Source organism: Cuculus canorus, chromosome 8 (assembly GCF_017976375.1).
Source record: "Cuculus canorus isolate bCucCan1 chromosome 8, bCucCan1.pri, whole genome shotgun sequence".
Classification (NCBI taxonomy): Eukaryota; Metazoa; Chordata; class Aves; order Cuculiformes; family Cuculidae; genus Cuculus; species Cuculus canorus.
The window spans coordinates 2,214,346-2,236,263 of record NC_071408.1 but is presented as its reverse complement, the minus strand read 5'-3'; the positions used below and the strand labels follow the sequence as shown (position 1 = coordinate 2,236,263).

The window sequence follows — 21,918 nt, the reverse complement described above, 5'->3', positions numbered from 1 at the left end:
ATTGCATATCTGTTTACATTAAAACAAAGAGGAGACTGCAATGCCCAAGCCTAGAAAATAGCCTTTGTGAGAGCTTTGAGTCAGCTTTAAAATCTCGCTGTGTGATAAAATTGGCTAATATGGCCAAACGCTCCCCGGTATCACCTGTCTGTGTGTTCTTTTGAGAGCTTTATCAGCTCTTGAACATTACCAGCTCTGTGGCGTTCCATAGCGTCGTTCCATGGAGAAATGGATTTGTGATGCCTTTTGCCCATATAAGGAGGAAAACCAAGGTCCAAACCCCAATGTTTTCCTGGACAAATTCCCCCTGCACTGGTTATCACAACAGCTGAAAGTGTCTTCAGGGTTTCCTGATGATCTGTGCTTGGTCCCCTTGGGTAATATTTTGGGCAGCTGTTGATAACTGCCTTCGTTCTGCATTACAGTTCTTTGATGCCCGTACATTAAATACAATTAAATCTCTATTTTTACTTCAGGAAAAACAGAGGCCGTCATTAAAAACTTCAGCCCCCACTACAGACGCCAGTATGCCGTGGCTTTCTGCAAGCACGTGCAGGATGAGCTGGAGCAGCACCGCGATTCCCAGTCCCGCTTCCTGAAAACCAAGGTAGGAGAGCATGTAAGCCCTTCCCCATCCTCAAGCTACCATCTAGCTCTGCTCTCCTGCATGGAATGATGAACACATTAACTATTGAAATCACACATTTGGTAGTTATAACATATGAAAAGCATGAGCTGGAAGTGTGTCAGCTACCTTGGTAGCTGTTTTCTTGTTTTCCTCAGGGTTGAATGCCCTCCAGTGAAGTTAAGAGGTGGTACGGGTACTCAAAAGCTTCTAAAAATGAAACCCAAAGAATTTTTAAAGTCCTTTAGATATTACTGTATAGAAAAGCATCGCACAGAAGTGCTCTTTCAGCTTCTTGCATTGGATAGTTGAATACATAATAAGTGAGTATCTGGGACATTTAACATATGTATTTTCTTTTCTATAATCCAAGAGTTCAAAATGGATTTGTAACTACAGATTTTGGATTTGGTTCAGTTAGTTTCTGAGTGGAAAAGTTGCGTTTGGGTGCAAGTTTAAGGTTTACTTCTGAAAATTTGTCTTTGTTTTGGTAACCGTAGCGTGACAAGAACTATGGCACAGGTTTCTGGTACAAAGCATTGCATTTCATCAAGGTACAGTTAGACACGTGGACAAAACTAGTTCCTTCCTGCTGATTGCAAGGTTTTGCAAGAATCTTGTGTCAGAGATGATACACTTGGCAGAAATTTATGTAGGAAACTTGACTAACCCTTTCAGCTGTGGCTGCAGGGTTCCATAAAGAAGATGGCAAGAAAACCTGATGTAAAGTAAGCAATGGAGAGTTGTTTTCAATTAGAGGAGGTGAGACAAAAAGAGAGACAAAAGTCTCTTTATCAGAGGAAAATGCAGAGAACCAGCTTTCAGTATTGAGAAGATATAAATCTAAATTTTTTTACACCTGGGTTGGGGTAATCCCCCATTTCAATAAAGGATGGGAGATGATGTGATTGAGAGCAGCTCTGTGAAAAAACACTTGGGGTGCTGGTTGATGAGAAGCTCGACATGAGCCGGCAACGTGCGCTCACAGCCCAGAAACCAACAGTGTCCTGGGCTGCATCCAAAGCAGCGTGGCCAGCAGGGAGGGGGAGGATTCTGCCCCTCTGTTCCTCTCCTGTGAGACCTCATCTGGAGGATTGTGTCCAGTTCCGGAATCCTCAACAGAAGAAGGAGATGGAGCTGTTGGAACGGGTCCAGAGGAGGCTACAAGGATGATCCGAGGGCTGGAGCACCTCCCATATGAGGACAGGATGAGAGAGTTGGGGTTGTTCAGCCTGGAGAAGAGAAGGCTCCCAGGAGACCTTAGAGCAGCTTCCAGTACCTGAAGGGGCTCCAAGAAAGCTGAGGAGGGGCTGTTCACAAAGACTTCTGGGGATAGGATGAGGGGGAACGGGGATAAACTGGAGAGGGGCAGATTTAGACTGAACAAAAGGAGGATTTTCTTTACTCCGAAAGTGGTGAGGCCCTGGCCCAGGTTGCCCAGGGAAGCTGTGGCTGCCCCATCCCTGGAGGTGTTCCAGGCCAGGTTGGATGGGCCTTGGGCAGCCTGAGCCAGTGGGAGGTGTCCCTGCCCATGGCAGGGGGGTGGGACTGGATGATCTTTAAAGTCCCTTCCACCCAAACTATGATTTTATATTAGAAATCACAGGTTTCCAACGTATTTGAAATTAAACGGGTAAAGGAATGACGTGGTAAGTAACAGGTGGGATAACAGAACTACCATGTCCTTTGGAAAGGTAGATATCAGTTACAAGAGCACAGGTACAGAAGTGTCACAAAGAAATGCAAAATAATATACTATTTTATCGTAATACTCTGCTGCATCAATGAAATGTTTTCAGTACATGGTGAACTACAAGTCGTCTTGCATTCAGCCTGCCAACCTAAAGGTAAAAAAGCATGCCTCTGTCTCAGAAATGTGGAGGTATTTTTGGTGGGCAGAGCTCTTCTGCTGCCTCCTCACCTCAGGCTACAGGAATCTGATTGTGTATGTGGCACCTGCCCAAATCAGGGAGAGATTTATGACTCCAAATTGCATTTGGAGACTCAAAAGCCTTTGAGCAGCCTTATGGAAACGTACACATGAAACTTCAAAGTGGTCACTAATTCAGAGCCATTTCAAATCTCAAAAATTGTCTTTGTAGCCCCCGGTGGAAGCTGGAACAGTCTTATATGAAGCAGAGCTGCTGCATTTTGCTGAGGACTTGAAGAAGTGGAAGGACAGATATGTTGTTGTCAAAACCGACTACGCTGTGGATTGCTTTGAGACTAAAGAGGTAAATGCTTCCTCCTCTTAAGCTATTCTACGCTCCCAAATAAGCTGATACCAAGGGAATGTGCTGCTGCTGCTGCTGCTGCCTTTCTTTTAGCAATATTAGGTGAAAAATTGTCCTTGACGAGGCATCTCCAGCCTTGTGGAGCCGGCTGGAAGCTCCATGGGGATGTCTGAGGGGACAACCAAGCGCCTTGTGTTGCCTCATGTATTTGCAAAAGACAGCAAATCGCTTTAACAACGCTTCGAACTTTCTTTTCTCTATCACAGAACACTTCTCTGTATGTCGCTGTAATACACCCCCCTGCTTCTGCACTAGGATTTGGAGTGGCAGGGTTTGAGGGGCAGTTGACTGCAGTGAAGTTTTTAATTTGCCAGATACTGTAGTCACATTAGTCCTGGCTGACAAATAAAACAGAGCTTGGAAGAAAATCCCATCCTTTTCCCCTCCATTCTGTCCCTGACTCTTCACCACGGCTGATAAGTACTAAGAGGGTATTTTTAAATCTGTTTTTTTACCTTTAACCGTGTTTTAGATTTGTCTTGTCTGGGGAATATATCCAAAATTCAGCCTCGCAAAGGGAATTTCCTACTGGGTAATATCCCTGGGCATTAGCTTTGTCAATGAGTTGTGTATTTTATGTTTTCCCCTCTCCTTAAATCTCTACATGACTCCCTCTCTCTTGTTTTTCCAGGCCTACCAGAAAGGAGCCAGCCCTAAATATCATGTTCTTCCTGCGGGAGGCAAAGTACTGACTTCAGAAGACGATTACAATTTGCTGTCTGATAAACATTTTCCAGATCCTGTTGGTAAGCCTTGCTCGAAGCTGAACTGCCAAACCCTTATGCAGACTTCTTCTGGGCAGGCTTTCAGGCTAGACTTTAAACCGGGGCAACGGAAGATGCACGCAACCCTTTTTCTAAGCCAAAGCGCAGCTCCGGAGTTGGACATACACAGGGGATGCCATAAGTTAACATTCAAAGAAATGCTGCCTCCCTTTTTTTCCAGCATCCCTGCACAAAGCTGCTGGAAGCTGTGCAGAAGCAGGGCAGGAACCACACCACCATTGTTCCTAGGCTTTGTTAATATTCCTGGTTTATTTGTTTCCATTTTTAGATGCCAGCTGCCTGTGTTGACTCACAGTTGATAATAAGTCCCACAGAGAAGGCAGGAAGGTTGCTGCTGCTGAATTTGTTGTTTCTGGGACGGGAACAACTGTGGTCCTGCCTGCCCCCATCCATGAAGATGGAGAAGTTCCAGGCTTTTAAGGGAGGGGATTTCATGTTGCAGACTCAGATTTGGAGAAATAAGGAAAATAGGTTTCACATAAGGAAAGGGAGAAGGGCAACATGCAGACAAGGTTTTTTTTGTTAAGTCCTGTCTCATACAAAGTTATGACTAGTGGGAGGTGTTCTCCTTACACCCCTTTCCCAAGGCGCTAGGTGGTACGAGAGTTGCGTGGAGCAATGGTCTCTGGAGGTGTCCTCTGTGCATTACCACACCTCTGCAGGAGTTGGGGTTGAGTGATGTGGAGCAGCCTGAGGCTGCTTGCGGGCTTTGCATGACTCTCCCTTCACAAAGAGTGTTTCTCTGTTAGTCTTCTATGGCCCTTCTCCCGTTTTATGTGATGCTGAAGACCCTCTGAGTTGAACCTCTGTGGTTGGGCTCATGATGGGTGGCACCGAGACAAGATTGGGTTTGCTCATCCACAAGGGTTGTTGTACAGCACCCCAGCAACGCAGGGACTCATGCCAGCTGGAAACTGGAGATACTTAATGTTTACTTTGCTTCACCTTCAAGGGCTTGAAGAGGCAGTTCATGAGGTCATCTTGCAGTTTATCCTAGAGACGGGGAAACCACTGTTGCTCCTACGTGGTTTAATGCAGTTTAGTTCTATATGGAAGACTGTATGCTCCTATATGGTCTCTATGTGGAAGAGACAAGAGCTGCCTCCTGATTTACTTATTTGCCATGAAAACTTTTTCCCTAGCAGCTACAATCCAAGGAAATAGTTTCCTTGAAATTTTACCATAAATGTGTAGTTTATGGCCATGTTGAATACAAAACAAGAGAACATCAGGTTGCCATGGCATAGAGTAGAGAGGTGGTTGGCGCCTGCTGAGCTTTGGCTATCTCAGGTGTGTGTCCTCGCCCTCTGTGCCGAATCATTTGGATCAAGAAGGAGACTTGACTTTTTTTTCACGTCTCATGCTTCTTTGCTAGCAAAGTTCTGTTCTCTTTCTCATAGCAGAGGAAAAGAGCCAAAACCTACAAGAAATCTGCCGATTTCCAATGGAGATGTGTATTTTCCTGCAGGGTCGAATGAGAAGGAGGTCGCTCAAGCCTTCGTTCAGCTGCCGAGGGAATTCCCGGTTTACCTGTGGCAGCCCTTTGCCCGGCACAGCTACTATTGCTTCTTGGAGCCAGAAGCTCAGAGGCAGTTCAGCGCCGTGCTGGGGGACTGCGTGAGACACTCAAACCACGGTGAGTGCAGAAGGGGCCTCTTCCTGTGCATTGTTCACCCCCGTGAAGATTTAAATAGCTCTTACAGTAAAAGAAGCTGCAGAAAAACGCAGCTCACTTATGAAAGATGCTTGGCTATCGGTGCCTCGAGGAATGCACTAACGTACTCCTTCTTGCTTTGCTGAGAGCAAATTTCGGTGGGGTTTGAGCTGCAGTGTAGGAAGCTTGGGGAGAGAACATGGGAACTGCTTTGAAAGGGGCATTCCCCTCTCTGCCAGCTCATCTAAATCCAGTAGTGTGATCCAAAATCATAAGAGACGTTGACTAACTATGGCAGGGCAAACTCCTGCCTGCGTTTGTCCGCTCGATGAATGCATCGTGGATACAGCAGATGAGGTTTGTACGACGTGGAGGGACATTTCATTTCTGTGGTCAAATGTTTGGTGTTTTCTGCAGGCATTTAGATGGCAGCTCAAGCCCCCAGCTGTGGTTAAGCTTTGGAGGAGGGACATGAAAGCTGTATAAGACATGGCATTGATTGTTTACACAAGGGTAAATTTAAATCTCACTTTCTGGGTATGTTAAACCAGAAAACCTTAACACTTCCACTCCCTTCCCCCCCGACTTGTGACTTGCTAGGATAATAAAAACAGCCTTGCTCCCTTGAAATTGGAAGAGCATTTACGAGTTGGATCCTTCAGAAAGAGAAATGCTTTCCTGTGTTTCAGATGACTTTTCTCTTTTTCCGTCAAGGTGACCTGGTTCCCCCCCCGTGTTGTCCAGGCTCTTCCATGCCTTTAGTGTTGTTTGTGAGTCCTGTCTGCTCCTGCTGCCGTGGTGGAGTTGGGAACACTCAGGAACTCCTCCAGCAATCTCAGCTACTTGGGCCCGAAGCCCGTGTTTGTAGATAAATGAATTGAGAGGGCAGTGTGTGAACAGCCCATCTTATTTACAGAAGTGGCTCTCAATGCAGGTTTTCTTAGCTGTCATTTTTGTCTCCCGGCCATCAGCTTCAACCCATTACTCTCAGACAGCTGTCTCCCGTTGTCCTCTCCAGATCCTTCTCAACTGCCTCCTCTTTTTCCCTAGTCTCCAGTGCCAAGGCATTCCCGATCTTGTTTAGGACTCCATTTCTGTGATGAAAACACACATTACTTTATTTCTCTGTAGTTTTCCTAGACGTGCAGTTATTTGCGTGGTGCTCGGTGACAGCTGGTGGCAGGTGCCTTCTTCTCAGGACACGCAGGATTCTTGGTCCCAGTGCTAGCCGGGTGGTGTACGCTCCCCTGACACTCAGTGGTCCCCCTCCTCCGCTTGCTTCCGAGCCATGCCGAAGGTGGTGAGACACGGGCTGCCCTTCTAGCTCCGACAGCATCGTACAAACCAGAGGAAGCAGCTCCAATGCAAATCTGTGTAGGTGTGGAGAGGCTGAGGGCTAGAACACGCTGGTAGGCAAATAAATACCCAGTCACGGGGACTATAAAGACTGTTTCATGGCTAGATTAACATAGGTTGGAGACATCAGTCTAGAAGGAACACGCCTTCACTTGGCACTTCCAAATACCTTGAGTCTCAATAAATATTCCCTATATAGCTGCCAAAGGAACTCAATTCCCGTAGCGTGCCTGAGGGCACAGCCTGCTCCTGTGATTTTTGGTTCTCATTAGCCTGGATTTAGCTGCGGCAGGCGTACAGTATGAAAGTCCTCCGGAATTTGGAAAGCCACCCTTTTGCTCCTCGCTGAGGTTTGGTAAGGAGATGGGGATGCAATCAAGTTTTCCTGGCACTGTCAGTCCTCCATGACTTGAAGCCTGTTCATTAGGTTTGGAGTTTTTCGTTTTTCTCTTCTGGAGCAAGTGTAGCAGGCTTGACAAAGCTTTTGGCAGCTTTTTCTTTTCTTGAAGTTCAGCACATCCCTCTGGGGGCCAATTCCAAATTGGCAGAAGCTGGAACTAGATGACCTAATAGGTCTTTTCCATCTCCAATGCCTGCGAGTCTGTGTTTCATTATATCTCATATGGCTCAGCTATTGCTCATTTATGCATCTGGTTCAGGGTTTATCCCTCTCGGCTTTCTCTGTGGTCAAGTTTTCATCCATGCTTAGCGACACCGAAGTGCCTTCATCAAGGCCTGTCCTTTTTTGTCACGCTATTACTGCTCGACAGAGTGATTGGTAGGTAAAGATGATCTGGATTAAGACCTGCTGTTGCACCTGTAAAAAAATGAAGAGGTTTTTACAGCTAAGGAAATGGAAGCTCGTATTTTCTGTGTTTCTTGGTGTCACACCATCTGCTAGAAACCCAGGTGCTGCAGGAGGAAAGACGATCACTGGTGAACACCCCGGTGACCTTAACTCTGCCCTTGGAGTGAACTTCTTCAGGGTTTTTTTTCCCAGGACTTCTTATTGATTTATAGTTATTCTTGCATGAATGAAAAGTGTCACATTAATACTTTTTAAAGCCTTATTTGCTAATGAGTCAGCCAAGAAAAATCAGATACCTAAACAATCCAGTGAAGTTATAGGCACATGCAGCGATACTACAGGTCATAAGGCTCACGATATAAAAAATCGGCTGTGTGTTCTTTTATTTAAAAATAAGAAATGTGAAAAACCATTTGAGTTTGACTAGGGAATATAATTTAGTGGGATACAGAGCAGCGGCCAAGGCAGCACTCTCCGCACCTCTTCTAAAGTGATGAGTTAAGTTTTGCCAGGGCAGATTTGGCAAGGGCAGGAGAAAGGCAGATGTAACGTCTGGTCAGAAGTGGCCTTTCTGGCTTGTCTATAATCTATGACTTCTGGAAGGGAATGTATTGTGCTGGGCTTTAGCCAAAAACGTGGAGAAAGTGTTTGGTTAAAGGCTGTTTTCTCCCAGGAAGCAGAATTAAATACTGTCTCTTGCTGAACAGAAAACTGGAATGAATCCGTGTGTGGTCTTGAGAGGGGAGCCGCCCTGGCATTCAGCTGCTTCCTCTCTTTTGAGTCCCTCTGTTACCAATAACCAGCCCAGCCTCTCTTTCTGGGTTTTCTGGTCAGAACTCATGGTCAGGAGAATAATTACAAAAGGATTTGGATTTAGTGATCACTGCTTGCAAATATAATTCAGATGTGCTGCTTGCGGGTTCTCCCCTCCCTCAAATTTCCTATTGTCATTGTCCTTTATGCTAATTGATAGGGGTTTGCAGTCAGAGGGGACGATGTTTTCCTTCACTGTCAGTGGAATATATCGATGTTTTGCCCATTTCTTGAGTACAGTTCAAATAAAGCGTACATAAGACCTTTGAAATGAGCCTATGCTGGTCAGAACCTAACTGGTCGAGGCTTTTACAAATCTTCTGGCACGACTGGCCGCGTACACTGAGTTTTTGGTTGGTGGGGAGGAACTGCTGTCTGTTCACTGTTTCTTCCAGGGAGCCTGTTCTTCTCAAGCATCTGAGGAGCTCAGACCTTCATTGGTGCAGGATTTTATGTCATGCTTAGCTTTGAAAACTTCTTGGGTTTTTATAGAAGCCATGCTTGCCTCAAAGTGGAGTGTGGAAGGAAATGTCTTCATTTTCTCTTCCGGTTTCCTAAACCCCTACTCCTAGTTTAGATGTGGGCTGTTGCATGCAATGAATTGGTTTGCCTTTATCATAGAATCATAAAATAGTTTGGTTTGGAAGAGACCTTAAAGATCATCTAGTTCCAACCCCGCTGTGGTGGGCAGGGACTGCCGTGAAGATACTCATTTGTGCCGTTGAAAGGTCGTATTTGGGCTCCGGCTTCAAGGTTCAACAGCAGAAAAATTGTCACCTGCACCCAGAATATGGTGGCTGGTTTGGAAAATGCTTTGGGATTGTGGAAGATGAGAGATACTGTGATTCTTTATGTGTGTTTATATGATGCACTCAGGGTTTAGACTATGAAATGTGAAGCTGCTGGTCCCAGAAGAGGGAGGTACCTTCTAATCTGGCTTGTGCTGCTTTGAGCAGCTTCAATATGGGGATTGTGTGCTGCAAAGCGAAGAGTTAAACCTGCTGAATTTGCTTTAATGGTCTCGGAGGGAAGTTGCACTGCAAAACTTTATTTGCTGTAAATACAGTGTATTATTGCAGGGTTGTATCCTGTTTGGAAATGACCTCATCTAGCTTCTGTTAGTGGTTAGCAGCTTGATACCGCATGATCTATGAATAAGATGATAGTACGTTGCTCTCAGGAAAACACCAGAGCTGTGAGTCTGATGTTTCTCAGACCCAGGGCGTTAGACTTCGTTTTGTGCTCTCTTTGGATACTAACATGACAGGACTCCATTTTGTAAAAGGTGCCGCGTCCTTTTGTTCAGAGGATCTTTTCTAGAGGTGCTGTAGCTGTTGTAAGTTCTGAAGATCCAGTTCCCAGCCTCTCCTCATCTCCCCAGGTTCCAGCAGATGGATTCACTTCCATTTCCTTACCTGTGGTCCCCTTTGGGTTGGGATCATTTGCTTATTTTTTGGAGACAGACATTTTCAGAAGCTCGTGTTTTGGGGCTGATGGCCATTGCCTTTCTTACCACCTTTCTTCAATATCTTACAAGCGACAGCTCTTAAATTATGCTGGGAACTTGGGTGGTTGCTTTTTGCCCCATGGTAACATGATGATCATAGAATCATGGAATGGTTTGAGTTGGAAGGGACCTCAAAGCCCATTCAGTTCCACCCCCTGCCATGGGCAGGGACACCTCCCACTGGCTCAGGGGCTCCAAGCCCCATCCAACCTGGCCTGGAACCCCTCCAGGGATGGGGCAGCCACTGCTTCCGTGGGCAACCTGGTCTCTTGCTCTCTTTCAGCCATTCTCTGCATCCTGTCCACCCTCACCATGTGATGATATTACTCAAAGGCCTCAAAGTAGAATGTTAAGTTTCTCATCATCAAATAGAAACTATATAAGCAACAGCCAGTAACCCACAGCAAATAAATCCCAGGCAGGTATGACCAGAAATGCAAGAAAAAGTGCTACTGCAGGAAACCTCTGCTAAAAAGATCGCTATTAGAAAGGGAAATCATTTGTCGCTATGTTAATTTATTATTTGATGGTGTTGAAAGATTGGCAGAATGATTCCTCAACATCTCCTGTTCCCTGATGTTCTGCATCTGCCTTTGACCCAAATCCTTTGGTGGCTCTCAGCCTGCAGTAACTTTCTTTGAAGTACCAGTGCAAGAGATGGAAACGTGCTGTGTGTTTAGATGGTTAACACAGCACAGGTTTTGAACATAGCAGCTTTATCTTTCAGCAGCCTCCTCTGGTTTGGGGTTGCATATTTTCTTTTTTACTAGCTTTAGTTTTAAAAGACCTATTTTTTTTTTTTTAAAACCAATTACAATTTTGGGTTTTTTTTTAAAGTTAAAGATGTATAATGGAAAGCAGAGGAAAAAAAACACCGTAAATATGTTTGAAAGAAACAGATGCCAAGGTGAGAGAGGGTTGACTTGGAAGGATAAGGAAATGTGGAAAAATGTAATTTGCATTTCTTGGCGTGAAAGCTATTCCGTTGAGGATAGTTCTGTCCAGTGGAAACAGTAAATGGTGGAAACACCACCTTTCGAGAGTGCTAAACCAAAAATTATGATACTTAAAAACTCAGATATTTTTCAGCTTTATCTGCCTCCTACTCTCTATTTGTGGCATTGCAAGAAGGAAGGCATTTCCCTGATATCTTTACAAAGATTTTTCTTTTCCCAGGAAAGTGCTATATAAGGTGATGAGCAAGAAGGAGCTGCAAAATAGAGACAGCTTTCCACCAAATGGGTGAGGAAGCAAGGAAATATTGTTGTGAGGTCATATAAAATTAAAACCAGTTCCTACTACTTTATTGTATTCCCAATATTGTAATAAGTGCCATACATTAGGAAAGGACCTAAAGCCCATCCAGATCCAACCCTTGCCATTGGCAGGGACACCTCCCACTGGATCAGGTTGCTCCAAGCCCCATCCAACCTGGCCTTGAACGCCTCCAGGGATGGGGAAGCCATCTCTTCTCCAAGCAGCCAGGGACCAGGGCCTCCCCACCCTCACAGGAAAATATTTCTTCCTAAGATGTCATCTAAATCTCCCCTCCTTCAGCTTAAAACCTCTTGTCCTATCCCTGCACTCCCTGCCATGACCAACTCACAACTGCGGCCGTCGCTGGGTGCCTCCTTGCTTTGATATCAATTATAGTTTCCTGCAGGAAGAATTCAGAGACCATATGGAAAATAATAGTCACTGAATGCCGACTCTTTCCCCAAACTGTAGGCAGCTCTCCAGCTCAGGGATGTGTATCTAGATGCGAGTGCTGCAGGAAACAGATGAAGGTGGATAACTTCCGAGGTTTGCCAGTCAAATGATGGGCGTTATGTCAGAATCAGCATTTCTTTAGTGAAAACCCGTGCTCTGTGAGGTCAGGCTTCTGGATTCTGTTTTAACACTTGTTCATCTCTGTTTCTGAGCTTCAGCCTTTTGCGAAATGTCAGCCAAAAAGCTTAGATTGTTCTCGGTGGTTTAGCTCGCTTTGGTAAATCGCTTTGTCCACAGTCAAGATACCCCTTCGGTATTATTAACAAGAAGAGTAATACATTTATTGTAATAAAAGCCCATGTGGGAGAAGGATATTTACTGGATTGCAAGAGGGGTACTCAGTTTGTTTTGAAGAATGACATACTCCTTTTTCACACATCATAAAACATCCTGACTGCAGTTCCTTGGCTCCCCAAACAGTTTAAGGCAGTAATGCTGCTGCTGCATCCAAAAACCCACTAAGTCCCAGTTGGCAGCGTTAGCCAGGATGCAGAGGGGAGCTGTGAGCCGCTGGTGTCTCAGTAGAGCAAACCACCCCATCACTTCTGGGAGGTGGAAAACTCTCGCTGTCTGGTTATCACATCTGACTGAAGTCCCCCCAGGAGCTGGAGAAACATTTCCCTCTTCTTCCCCAACACGGATTTTTCCATGTAGTTGCACGGGCGGTAAGAAACAAGCTCTGCTGCTACTTAGTGAAGACTTTAGTTGCTGGCTTTGTATTTTTTAAGTGGCTAAACGATACACTATCTTCAAACGCCAATCAGCATTCCTGTTGTTTGATGACTATTTTCTCCACCTCTCATGGTGCAATAATTAGTTTGAATAGCTTCATTAATGACGCTTACGGTTCAGAGGGGCACACAGTTTAGGCTGGATGTTGAAATATGCAGGATATGTAAGGTTAGAGAGTCATCTTCCTTTGATCATAATTAAGAAAAATGGGCATTTAAGCAATTAAACATCAGCCAGTTTTGAGCTTTCTGCGACAAAGCACAGCAAGAGAGCTGACACAGCACTCTGCCGTCCGTACAGATACAAAATTTGAACTGTGCTGTGTTTGAATACGGATTTCATTTTAACTAGATTTGCTGAAAATCCACAGTTTGAGCTAGAGGCAGTGAGGTCTGCGGCATTCATCCGCTCTCATAACGAGGCCTATTTACAGCAGTTTTTGCACAGAGATCTTCAGTGTTTAGACTGATGTAAGACTGGTCGATCGCTGGTTATGGACGAGACCCCGTTTACCAGGGCAATTAATTTCCTCTGCTGTCTTTAGACACACAGAAGAAGTGTTAGTGAGCCAGAAAAATTGTTCAGATAGCCTTTCCCGAGGGGCTTTTAAACAACGTGCCAGTGACACATCCAGCCTCAAACAAAGGTGCAGCTGTCCTACCGCGAGTGGGAGAGCACGTAGAGACTTGGGACTGAAGATCTCCCCCTCATTACTCACCCATATGACCAGATGTTCATCTGCCAAGTGACAGAGGAGAGCTGCAGCTCATAGACTGGAGCACCTCGTTAGAGGACTGCAAATCCCACAGCAGCCAAAACGTCAGATGCGGCTAAATTAGGAAGGTGACCCTCGAAGTTACCATTTCTACACCAGGCATGAGAGCGCTCGGTGGGTGTCGAGTAGCCTGGTCCTCTGGGTATCATTTTGAGGAGTTAAAGTTTGAGGTTTGTGGTTTTTTAAAGGGGGATTTAAACTGCTGGTGTCCTGCAAGGAAGCTTATTCCTACAGACACCTCTCTGCAGTACTGGATAAATTCAGCTGTGCCTTAGAGACGTGTGAATTGGGGGAGATTTATGAAGTCACGGTGTTTCCAGATGTCCTCCCGTCTTTAAAAACAGAACTTTATGGCAGTTATTCTGTGAATGAACTGCTTTTACATTATGTTTATAAAAATAATCTGTGACTAGGAGTATCTTATCTGTTACTAAAATGAGAATGTAAAGGTAGGAGTCTCTAGGTGAGTTTTCTTATTTTAAAATTAAACGGAACAAGCAGAAGTTGACTTGGTGACCACGAATAAGCTGAGGTTGTAATCATTAGCAGCTGGAGAAGCTGCTTGGGTAACTTTCCAAGTGCAGACCATCCTGGATTAAGCATGTAGCATCAATCTGGATGCGTGTAAATCTTCACCAAGCTCCTCTAGCTCACTCCTCTTTCCACAAACAGCGGGGATGAGTGCATCGCTTGCGATAGGTGCCAGCCTGAGCTGTTGAAGGGGAAGCCCCTGCAAGGGTGTTCAGGAGAATGAAGCACATGTCATCCTCTCTGCTGATGAACAATTGTTCCTGATACCACTGGGGTTTTACCACCTGCCCTATTTGCAGCTGCAGCATCTGCTTCCATCTCCCACGCACCATCCTCTCTCTTGCACGCAAGCAGGGCTACCCCAACAGTTTATTCCTTGTTTTCCTTGCTTTGACATGGCATAATGGAGCTGGCTGCCAAGCCAGCCACAGTCCTCCAGCCTTTTTGTAAACTGCTCGTTCTGATTTACAGAAGTCCTGGCTCTTCCGTGTTGAAATGTTGGAGGATGTGCACCGCAGCGCCTTTCAGCTTGGGTACAATTCCCTTTTTTTGAGCTGTATCCCATGAATGTTCCTCTGTCTTGCATGCTTCAGCCCAACAGCTTCTGCACAGCCCGACGCTGGATGGCTCTCGTTGTTCAGTGCCTTATCGCTGAGGCAATTCTTTCCTCCTATGGAAAGTGAGAATAAAGTTGCCTAAATTAAGCAGCTGTAATAGCCTCGAAGGATAAAGCTTCCTTTCTACTTCGAGCGGTTTTTGTAGTAAGACTGCCATAATTGTGTTTTTCTCCTGTGTTTACTGGCACAGGAAAAATGCATTATTGGGATTTTATTGTACTTACAGCTTGATATTTTTCCCATGAACTGTTCAAATTAATCGCTCTTGGACTTTTAGCACCTTCTTCCCACTTCTCTGTGGGGATGGAGTACAGTCAGACCAGAGAGAAAATACTCCCTTGAGCTTGGAGTTTTAAACCCGATGACCTTAGAGGGGAGACTCTTGTCAGCACTGGTGCATCATCAGCTCAGCCAGTCCAAGGTCCAGCCCTTTGGATGGTCTTTTGTCCCTTTTGGTTAGGAGGGAGCACAGCTGTGAAGAAGGAAAACATGTGAGTCACGATCGGGGGGCTGCGGGAGCCGCAGTTCTCCTTCCTCCAGCCAAGCCCGGCCCTCTTCTCATCAAAATATTCAGAGTTTAATTTTAGGAGGACAAAAGCTTTCAGATGCAACATTCCACCAACTTTTCAGGTGGAACACTATTCTTTCGTTAAAGTGGCCATCAGAGGACGTTCTGCTCTTAGTGAGCAGCCTGACTTACAAGTCTTTTACTGATATTTTAGCATCTCGTACTGACTTGCTATTAAAAATGCTATAAATCATGGAGGTAGCAGTGATGGAATGGTTGGGATTTTACGTGGCTGCTTTTCTCACGTTCGATCATGTGAGCTTGAAGAAGCTGATCTCTATGAACCTCCAAATGTCTGCAGGAGAGGGACGGTGCCTGTAGAGTGGCACTGGGAGGGTGTTTGCTGCACCTCAGTACGTAGAACGTACCTTCCCAAAGTAATTATTACTCCCAGGGGAAGCTCTGAAAGGGCAAATACTGATCTTTGGGCTCTTAGCAGATCTGAAACCTTATAGCCTCCTACGTAGATAAAATCTGTACAGTGCTGTGGTCAAGCAGTAGCAAGGGCGAAGCGTTGATCAAAGTAATTGTAGGTTTCTGTAGTGTTCCTGTTTGTGTAAAGCCCATGGAGGAGACATTTCAGGCGTTACTGTAGTGCTAATCCTTTGTGTTTCCCATAATTTGTATAATCCTTGTATTGCCCTTGGCATGTATCAAAGCCTTTTATAAAGTTTCTCTCTTTAGAAGTTTCATGAACAAGTCAAAAGAATTGTCTTGCTTGACAGGCAAGGCTTGAGAATGTACTCCGACTCCACAAAACAACTCATTATACAAACCAGTATATTTGAAAGGAGCTGCTTACCCTTGAGAATCACAGAATCGTGGAATGGTTTCAGTGGGAAGGAACCTCAAAGCCCATTGAGTTCCACTCCCCTGCCATGGGCAGGGACACCTCCCACTGGATCTGGTTGCTCCAAGCCCCATCCAACCTGGCCTTGAACCCCTCCAGGGATGGGGCAGCCACCACTGCTCTGGGCAACCTGAGGGCCTCACCACCCTCACAGCAAAACATTTCTTCCTAAGATCTCATCTTAATCTCCCCTCTTTCAACTCAAAACTGTTCCTCATTGTCCTATCCCTGCACTCCCTGATTGAGAGCCCCTCCCCAGCTTTCCTGGAGCCCCTTTCAGCAGTGAAAGCTGCTCTAAGGTCCCACTGGACCCTTCTCTTCTCCAGGCTGAACAACCCCAACTCTCTGAGCCTGTGCTCGTATTCTTCCTCTTCCCTCCTTTATTTCTTACGTGTGTGTAGTAGGACTTCAGCTGATCAGGGCTGCGAGTAGATAACCTTGAAGAGGGGGACAATAAAACATCTTGGCTTTGATTTTCTCTTAAGACATTAATCCTCACAACAATCCCAGAGCTCTGCTTCACAGCAAAGACAGCACTTGAATTCCTGACGTATTTCAGGGCTGGGTTTTCTTACTCAAGTTTTTCAGGCAACCTGATTGCTCTAGGGAGCTTTTCTACATTTTGAGGCAGAGGGACTTTCTCCTCAAATCATGACAAACTGGTTCTACTGTGCCACTGGTGGAGCAGTCTTGATTAGCGATGGTCTTGGATGCTCTCGTGTGAAGGAGAGTGTGGGCTGCCTGTGTCTTGAAAGCCTTTAGAAGAACAAAATGCCTGAGATGTAATTTCTGTTGCACGACTGGTTATCCCGAGTTTGTAAGGGCAAACTGGCCTAACCACTTCTCTGGTTTTTCCACGCTGTGGTCTCGTTTGTGCAACAGAGTGGCTGTGGGCTATCGCATTGTTCTTGAGAAGAGCTACCACGGAGCAGCGGTAGCCACGGAGGATAACCAGACACCCCAGAACTGTGCTTAAACAGTCCTGAAATATTTAGGGAAAGCAGCACAATTTTGTTTGACGTTTTTGTGCTTAATTGGTTTGAGCACGGTGCTTACTTTGTCCAGGTCTGTTTTATTGTACGTCCGTGAAAAATCATGTTCATCATCAATTCCTTAATTAAACAAAGGAAATGAAAGATTATTGGTAACTCAGGTTCATTTATCAAGGGCGTAAAGCATACTGTAATCAGCCAACTGTCAGACTCTTAAATTCTTAATTTTATCTTAAATTAAAGTAGTAGATGCTCCCAACTCTCGGCCCTGGTGTGTGCTGTCAGTCTTCCTACATACCTACATTGCTCACAGGGATGAGCTTTCATGTGTTAGTGACTGCCTTGTGCCACAGGCAATGCTTGCTGCGCTAAAACTCTTCCCTTATCAGCTGTTCCATCGTAACACGACTCTGTGTTGGTTTAACTTATCACCTTGGGTGCGATGGCTTGTGAAAGTTCCTACGTGCCATGTGATGGCTCAACATTGGGCTTACGGATCTCAATGAAAGCCCAAGGTCTTTGAACGTTCAAGCTTAATAAATGATGTACAAATATTACTGCTGGATGCATGTGGGAGAGGAAAAAGGATCGAAAAAGGATCAAAAAAGGATATTTTTTTTTCCTAAAGATGATTTCTGAGTAAATCCTTTGTGCTACTTCTTGTTTTCTTTAGATTTTCTCAAGCAGACCACGTATGAAGTCCAGGCGTTCTTAGAAGCTATTCAGTTTTTCCGGCAGGAGAAAGGTCACTATGGGACGTGGGAAATGATAACCGGCAATGAAAAAGAGGTAAAAGAATATCTTCCTGCTTTTTGTTGGCTTTGGATATGGCAGCTCTGAGGGCAGCGAAGGTTGTAAAACCTCCTGGAAAGATAACGGTAGTTTTAAAAACAAAATCTGGTAGGTAGAAGCAACCAGGGTGTCCGAATACCTCTGATATGTGACAGTTCTTTAGTAAACCCCGTTGTGACTGTCTTCCTAAACCGTGAAAGAAAGGGTGCTGCCAACTAAAGTTCTTGTGTTGTGCTGGAATGTAGGGATGGCCACATTTCCACAAAAGGCTGCTGCATCCACTTTAATTTTATGGCACAGGGTCAACGGGTGAATAAGCGCTGCGTGTAAAACGAGGCACTTGGCTAACAGCTCACCACCACATTTAGCACTGTTAATAGTTTTGGTAAACCAGCGAGACCAAAAGCAACGAACAGCAGACTCAGAAAGCGTGGTCTGCGTGCAGCAGATACTCACTGTCAGCTGCGTGGGGCTGTCCGCTGGTTTTCTATTTCATGATGACCGTTTCTACCCATTCGTGACAAGTAAGAGATATTTTATGAATCAGAAACAAGATGCTAAGATCGGGGTCTGGGATCCGTATTGGGGCACCGGCGCGAGCAACTTTGGAGCAACGATACTGAAGTAACTCCCTCTGTAAATCCCTCTGGCGTTGCTCCAGATGTATCTTAATGCAATCGAGGCATTATTTGGGTCCTGATTTATGATTTTTTCCAAAGCACGGAGCACTCAGCAGCAAATATTTATTTTAGTACCAGCTGCTGGGTGTTTTCCTTGATGAAATCTGGCTTCCCTTTGGGAAAACGGGAAAAAGCCTGATGGGGAGTTCACGATCAGGCTTTTGTTTTAAGAAATCGGATTATTCTTTTAGGAGAAATCTACCTAGGAAATGCTGAAAAATTTGGAAGCTGGTTTGTTTTATTGGAAACAATGTCTTTCCCAGTGCAGTCATTTCAGGAGTTGAAGCTTCCTGCTAACATCTGATAATAAATTACTTAATATAAGGAGTTCTATCCTTCCAGTGGGGAGGGAGTGAGGGTTTTTCTTTCCTCCCATCCTCCCTCACGTTATGGAGCTATTATAGTGCTAGTTTCACTTCATGTTTTGTTTTTCCTGTTGCTTGCCAACTACTTACTCATAACCCATATACCTCAAGAGAACTGGAACCAGAAGACATCCAGACTAGTTGTGCTATTATCTTCTTAGTAATAATTCATTTTATAAGTATAGCGTGTTCTCATGCCTGCTTTGACCAAGTATAATAATTATTTTAGGCAAATATCCAAGCTAAGTGAATGGTTTGGAACAAGCAAGCTGCAATTTGTTGCTGTAAAAATTTCTGCAGAATGCCAATAAATATATTCCCTGGCATTCATTTATAATGACAGAGTCTCCGCAGCTGTAGCGCACACAGCTCTGCCTGCATGCAGCAGTATGGATGTAATATTAGCAAGTACCCGGTCACTCAGCTGAAGACCTACTAAATGTCTTTTGTGTTGTAAAAGTTCCTTTTTATGGTTTTGTTTTTGTTAATTTTTAATGTTTCATAGAATAGTTTGGGCTGGAATGGACCTTAAAGATTATCCAGTTTGAAACATGCTGCCATGTGCAGGGACACCTCCCACTGGCTCAGGCTGCCCAAGGCCCATCCAACCTGGCCTGGAACACCTCCAGGGATGGGGCAGCCACAGCTTCCCTGGGCAACCTGGGCCAGGGCCTCACCACTCTCATGGTGAAGAAATTCTTCCTTGTGTCCAGTCTCAATCTGCCCCTCTCCAGTTTATCCCCATTGCCCCTCATCCTATCCCCACAAGCCTTTGTGAACAGCCCCTCTCCAGCTTTCCTGTAGCCCCTTCAGGTACTGGAAGGTCGTTCTAAGGTCTCCTCAGAGCCTTCTGTCAACAACCCCAACTCTCTCAGCCTGTCCTTGTATGGGAGGTGTTCCAGCCATTGGATATTCCTTGTAGTCTCCTCTGGACCTGTTCCAACAGCTCCATCTCCTTCTTCTGTTGAGGATTCCGGAACTGGACACAGTCCTCCAGATGAGGTCTCATAGGAGAGGAACAGAGGGGCAGAATCTTCTCCCTCGCCCTGCTGGCCACGGTGCTTTGGATGCAGCCCAGGACACCGTTGGCCTTCTGGGCTGCGAGTGCACGTTGCCGGCTCCTGTCGAGGTTCTCATCAACCAGCACCCCAAGTCCTTCTCCTCAAGGCAGCTCTCAATCACATCATCTCCCATCCTGTATTGAAATGGGGGATTGTCCTGACCCAGGTGTAGGACCTTGCACGCGGCCATGTCAAACCTCATGAGATTCGCACAGCCCCAGTTCTCCAGCCTGTCCAAGTCCCTCTGGATGACATCCCATCCTTGAGTGTGGCAACTGCACCACTCAGCTTGATGTCATCATATTTCGTTACTAACAAAGGATAGACACAATTGTAGGTGGTATTTCTCTAGGTAAGTGCTGAAATACAGAGTTAACAACAGGGAATTTTTGACAACGCCTGTTGTAAGGAACAGTACAGCCTCAGTGTGAGAGCGCTACAACACCTCGATGCTACACGAGTGTCACTTCATCAATCAGTACGGCACCAATGTAGCAGGAAGAGATTGCTAAATCAAGGACAGCTGAACCCCAAGCCCCTACATTTGTACCTTTCAGCCCAGAAATGTAAATCCAGCATTCCTAAAAATGTTCCAGAGCGCTTAGATTCTTCAGAATCTGTTTGAGCCATTGCCACATTTATTCTTTGGCCTGTGGTGCTCCGGTTTGGGGTATTCGTGAGATGGTTTGAAGTGACTCCTGAGTTTAGGACCTAAACTAGTTTTGACGGGTGAGTCAGCCCAGCGGAATTTGAGCGGCATAATCTATAAGAAATTGATTTGTATGAAACAACAACAACAGAGTGTTGTTACAGGGATGTTAATAAGTAGGGTATTGCGTGTTGTATTTCAGTAGGGGCTGTCTTATGCCCAGGAGGTACCCTGTTTTACACCATGTGGTGTGCAGTCAGAGCCCTTTCTGTCTTACTTTTGCTGTCTAAATTCCTGCCGTTTCTCTCTGGGGTTGTTGTGCGCACCTCAAAGCCGCTCGAGCAGCTGTAAGGTTGAATGTCAGGAAGCACTGGCACAAATGAAAAAGCAGCAGCAGGATGAAAATGTAGAGCGAAGGGGTGATTTTGCACTCTCTTGGCTCAGTCAGCAGCTGGGTGCGTCAGGGCGGTGGTCCTTGAATGAAGACCACACTGGGCTGTTGTTGAGGCAAGGAAAAGAGCTGGGTTCGAATACACACCACTTAGGAAACGCTCTGCTCAAGCCTCACTGGCAAGGAAGGAGGACTATGTATTTTGTCTGTGAGACTTCACCAAAAGTGTTGAGCAAGCTAGAGATCCTTTACCCAGAGTAAACGAGACAGATGCAGAACCTTAAGATGCGTTTTGTCTGCTTTTTCACAGGGTTACTGCGTCTCTCTGGGATTTGCAGGATATCCACTGCACTTCAAAGCTTTCTTTGGCTGTGGACGGGATGGGCTTTAAGGTTTTTTCCAACCAAAACTATTTTATGATGCTATGATTTTAATCTTCTGACCATATAGATCCTGAGTAACCTTGTGATGGAGGAGCTCCTGCCTAACCTTCAGACGATGATCCTGCCTAAAATGAAAGGAAAGAGGAACGATAGGAAGCGGGCGTGGTTTGGTGTAAGTACCGATATTTGTAGAGTTGTTTCTCAGAGCAGTTGTCTGTGCGTGCTGATCTATGCTTCTTATTTTAATTTGGGGTTAGATCGTAGAAGAAACCTATGGCTTGGTCCAGCAGCAGGTGTCAGAAGGATTAAGTACCTTGAAAGAAGAATGCAGAGATTTTGCAAAAACTCTTGAAGGAACCATTCGCTCGGACATGGATCAGATTCTGAACTCCAAGAACTTCTTAGCTGGAAAAATCAAAGGTTGGTGGAGGAAGAACTCTGTTTTGCAGCAATTTTTTCATGTTTCCCATTGCGTTGCTCGAATCACCAGATGTCATTATTTTGAAATCCTCACGTGTTTTGAAAAAATCTACCTGGAGACACTTATTTTCAGAAAACAAATACTTTGAGCCTCTGCTGCTTTTGATGGGAACTGATACCTGCGGCTGCTGTGCCTGTGAAAATACCAGGTCTTCTCTAGTGGGAGCTAAAGCTAGCAGGTTCCGAATATCCTGGTTAGTGTTGCTCGTTCTGCTTTCCTTTGCACTTGGACAGCCCTTTGTAATGAAGGTTCAGGTCACATGAGCGTAAGTAAAAGTGTAGTGGTTTTGACTAGATGTTTAGGAATGTGCCACAAAACCAGGTTCTGGTTATGTGACAGATTCATAGGCCACTGATCCTTAAACCAAAGGGCTTCTTTGGTGGTTTTAAACTAACGTGAAGTAATTGTAATTTTCCTATTAATATAAAAAAGAGTGTGA

General features: G+C 45.2%; 1 protein-coding gene across 1 annotated transcript in view; it reads left to right on the top strand.

Annotated features, from left to right (window-relative positions):
* The window catches only part of NIBAN1 (niban apoptosis regulator 1), a 66,470-nt gene that overhangs the window by 31,803 nt on the left and 12,749 nt on the right, over nucleotides 1–21,918 (top strand). Inside the window, exons 2-8 of the mRNA XM_054073177.1 lie at nucleotides 477–607; nucleotides 2,728–2,859; nucleotides 3,551–3,665; nucleotides 5,173–5,340; nucleotides 17,351–17,466; nucleotides 21,066–21,170; nucleotides 21,256–21,418. Of these exons, the coding sequence (XP_053929152.1) occupies nucleotides 477–607; nucleotides 2,728–2,859; nucleotides 3,551–3,665; nucleotides 5,173–5,340; nucleotides 17,351–17,466; nucleotides 21,066–21,170; nucleotides 21,256–21,418 (930 nt within the window). The remainder of the gene's footprint in view (nucleotides 1–476; nucleotides 608–2,727; nucleotides 2,860–3,550; nucleotides 3,666–5,172; nucleotides 5,341–17,350; nucleotides 17,467–21,065; nucleotides 21,171–21,255; nucleotides 21,419–21,918) is intronic.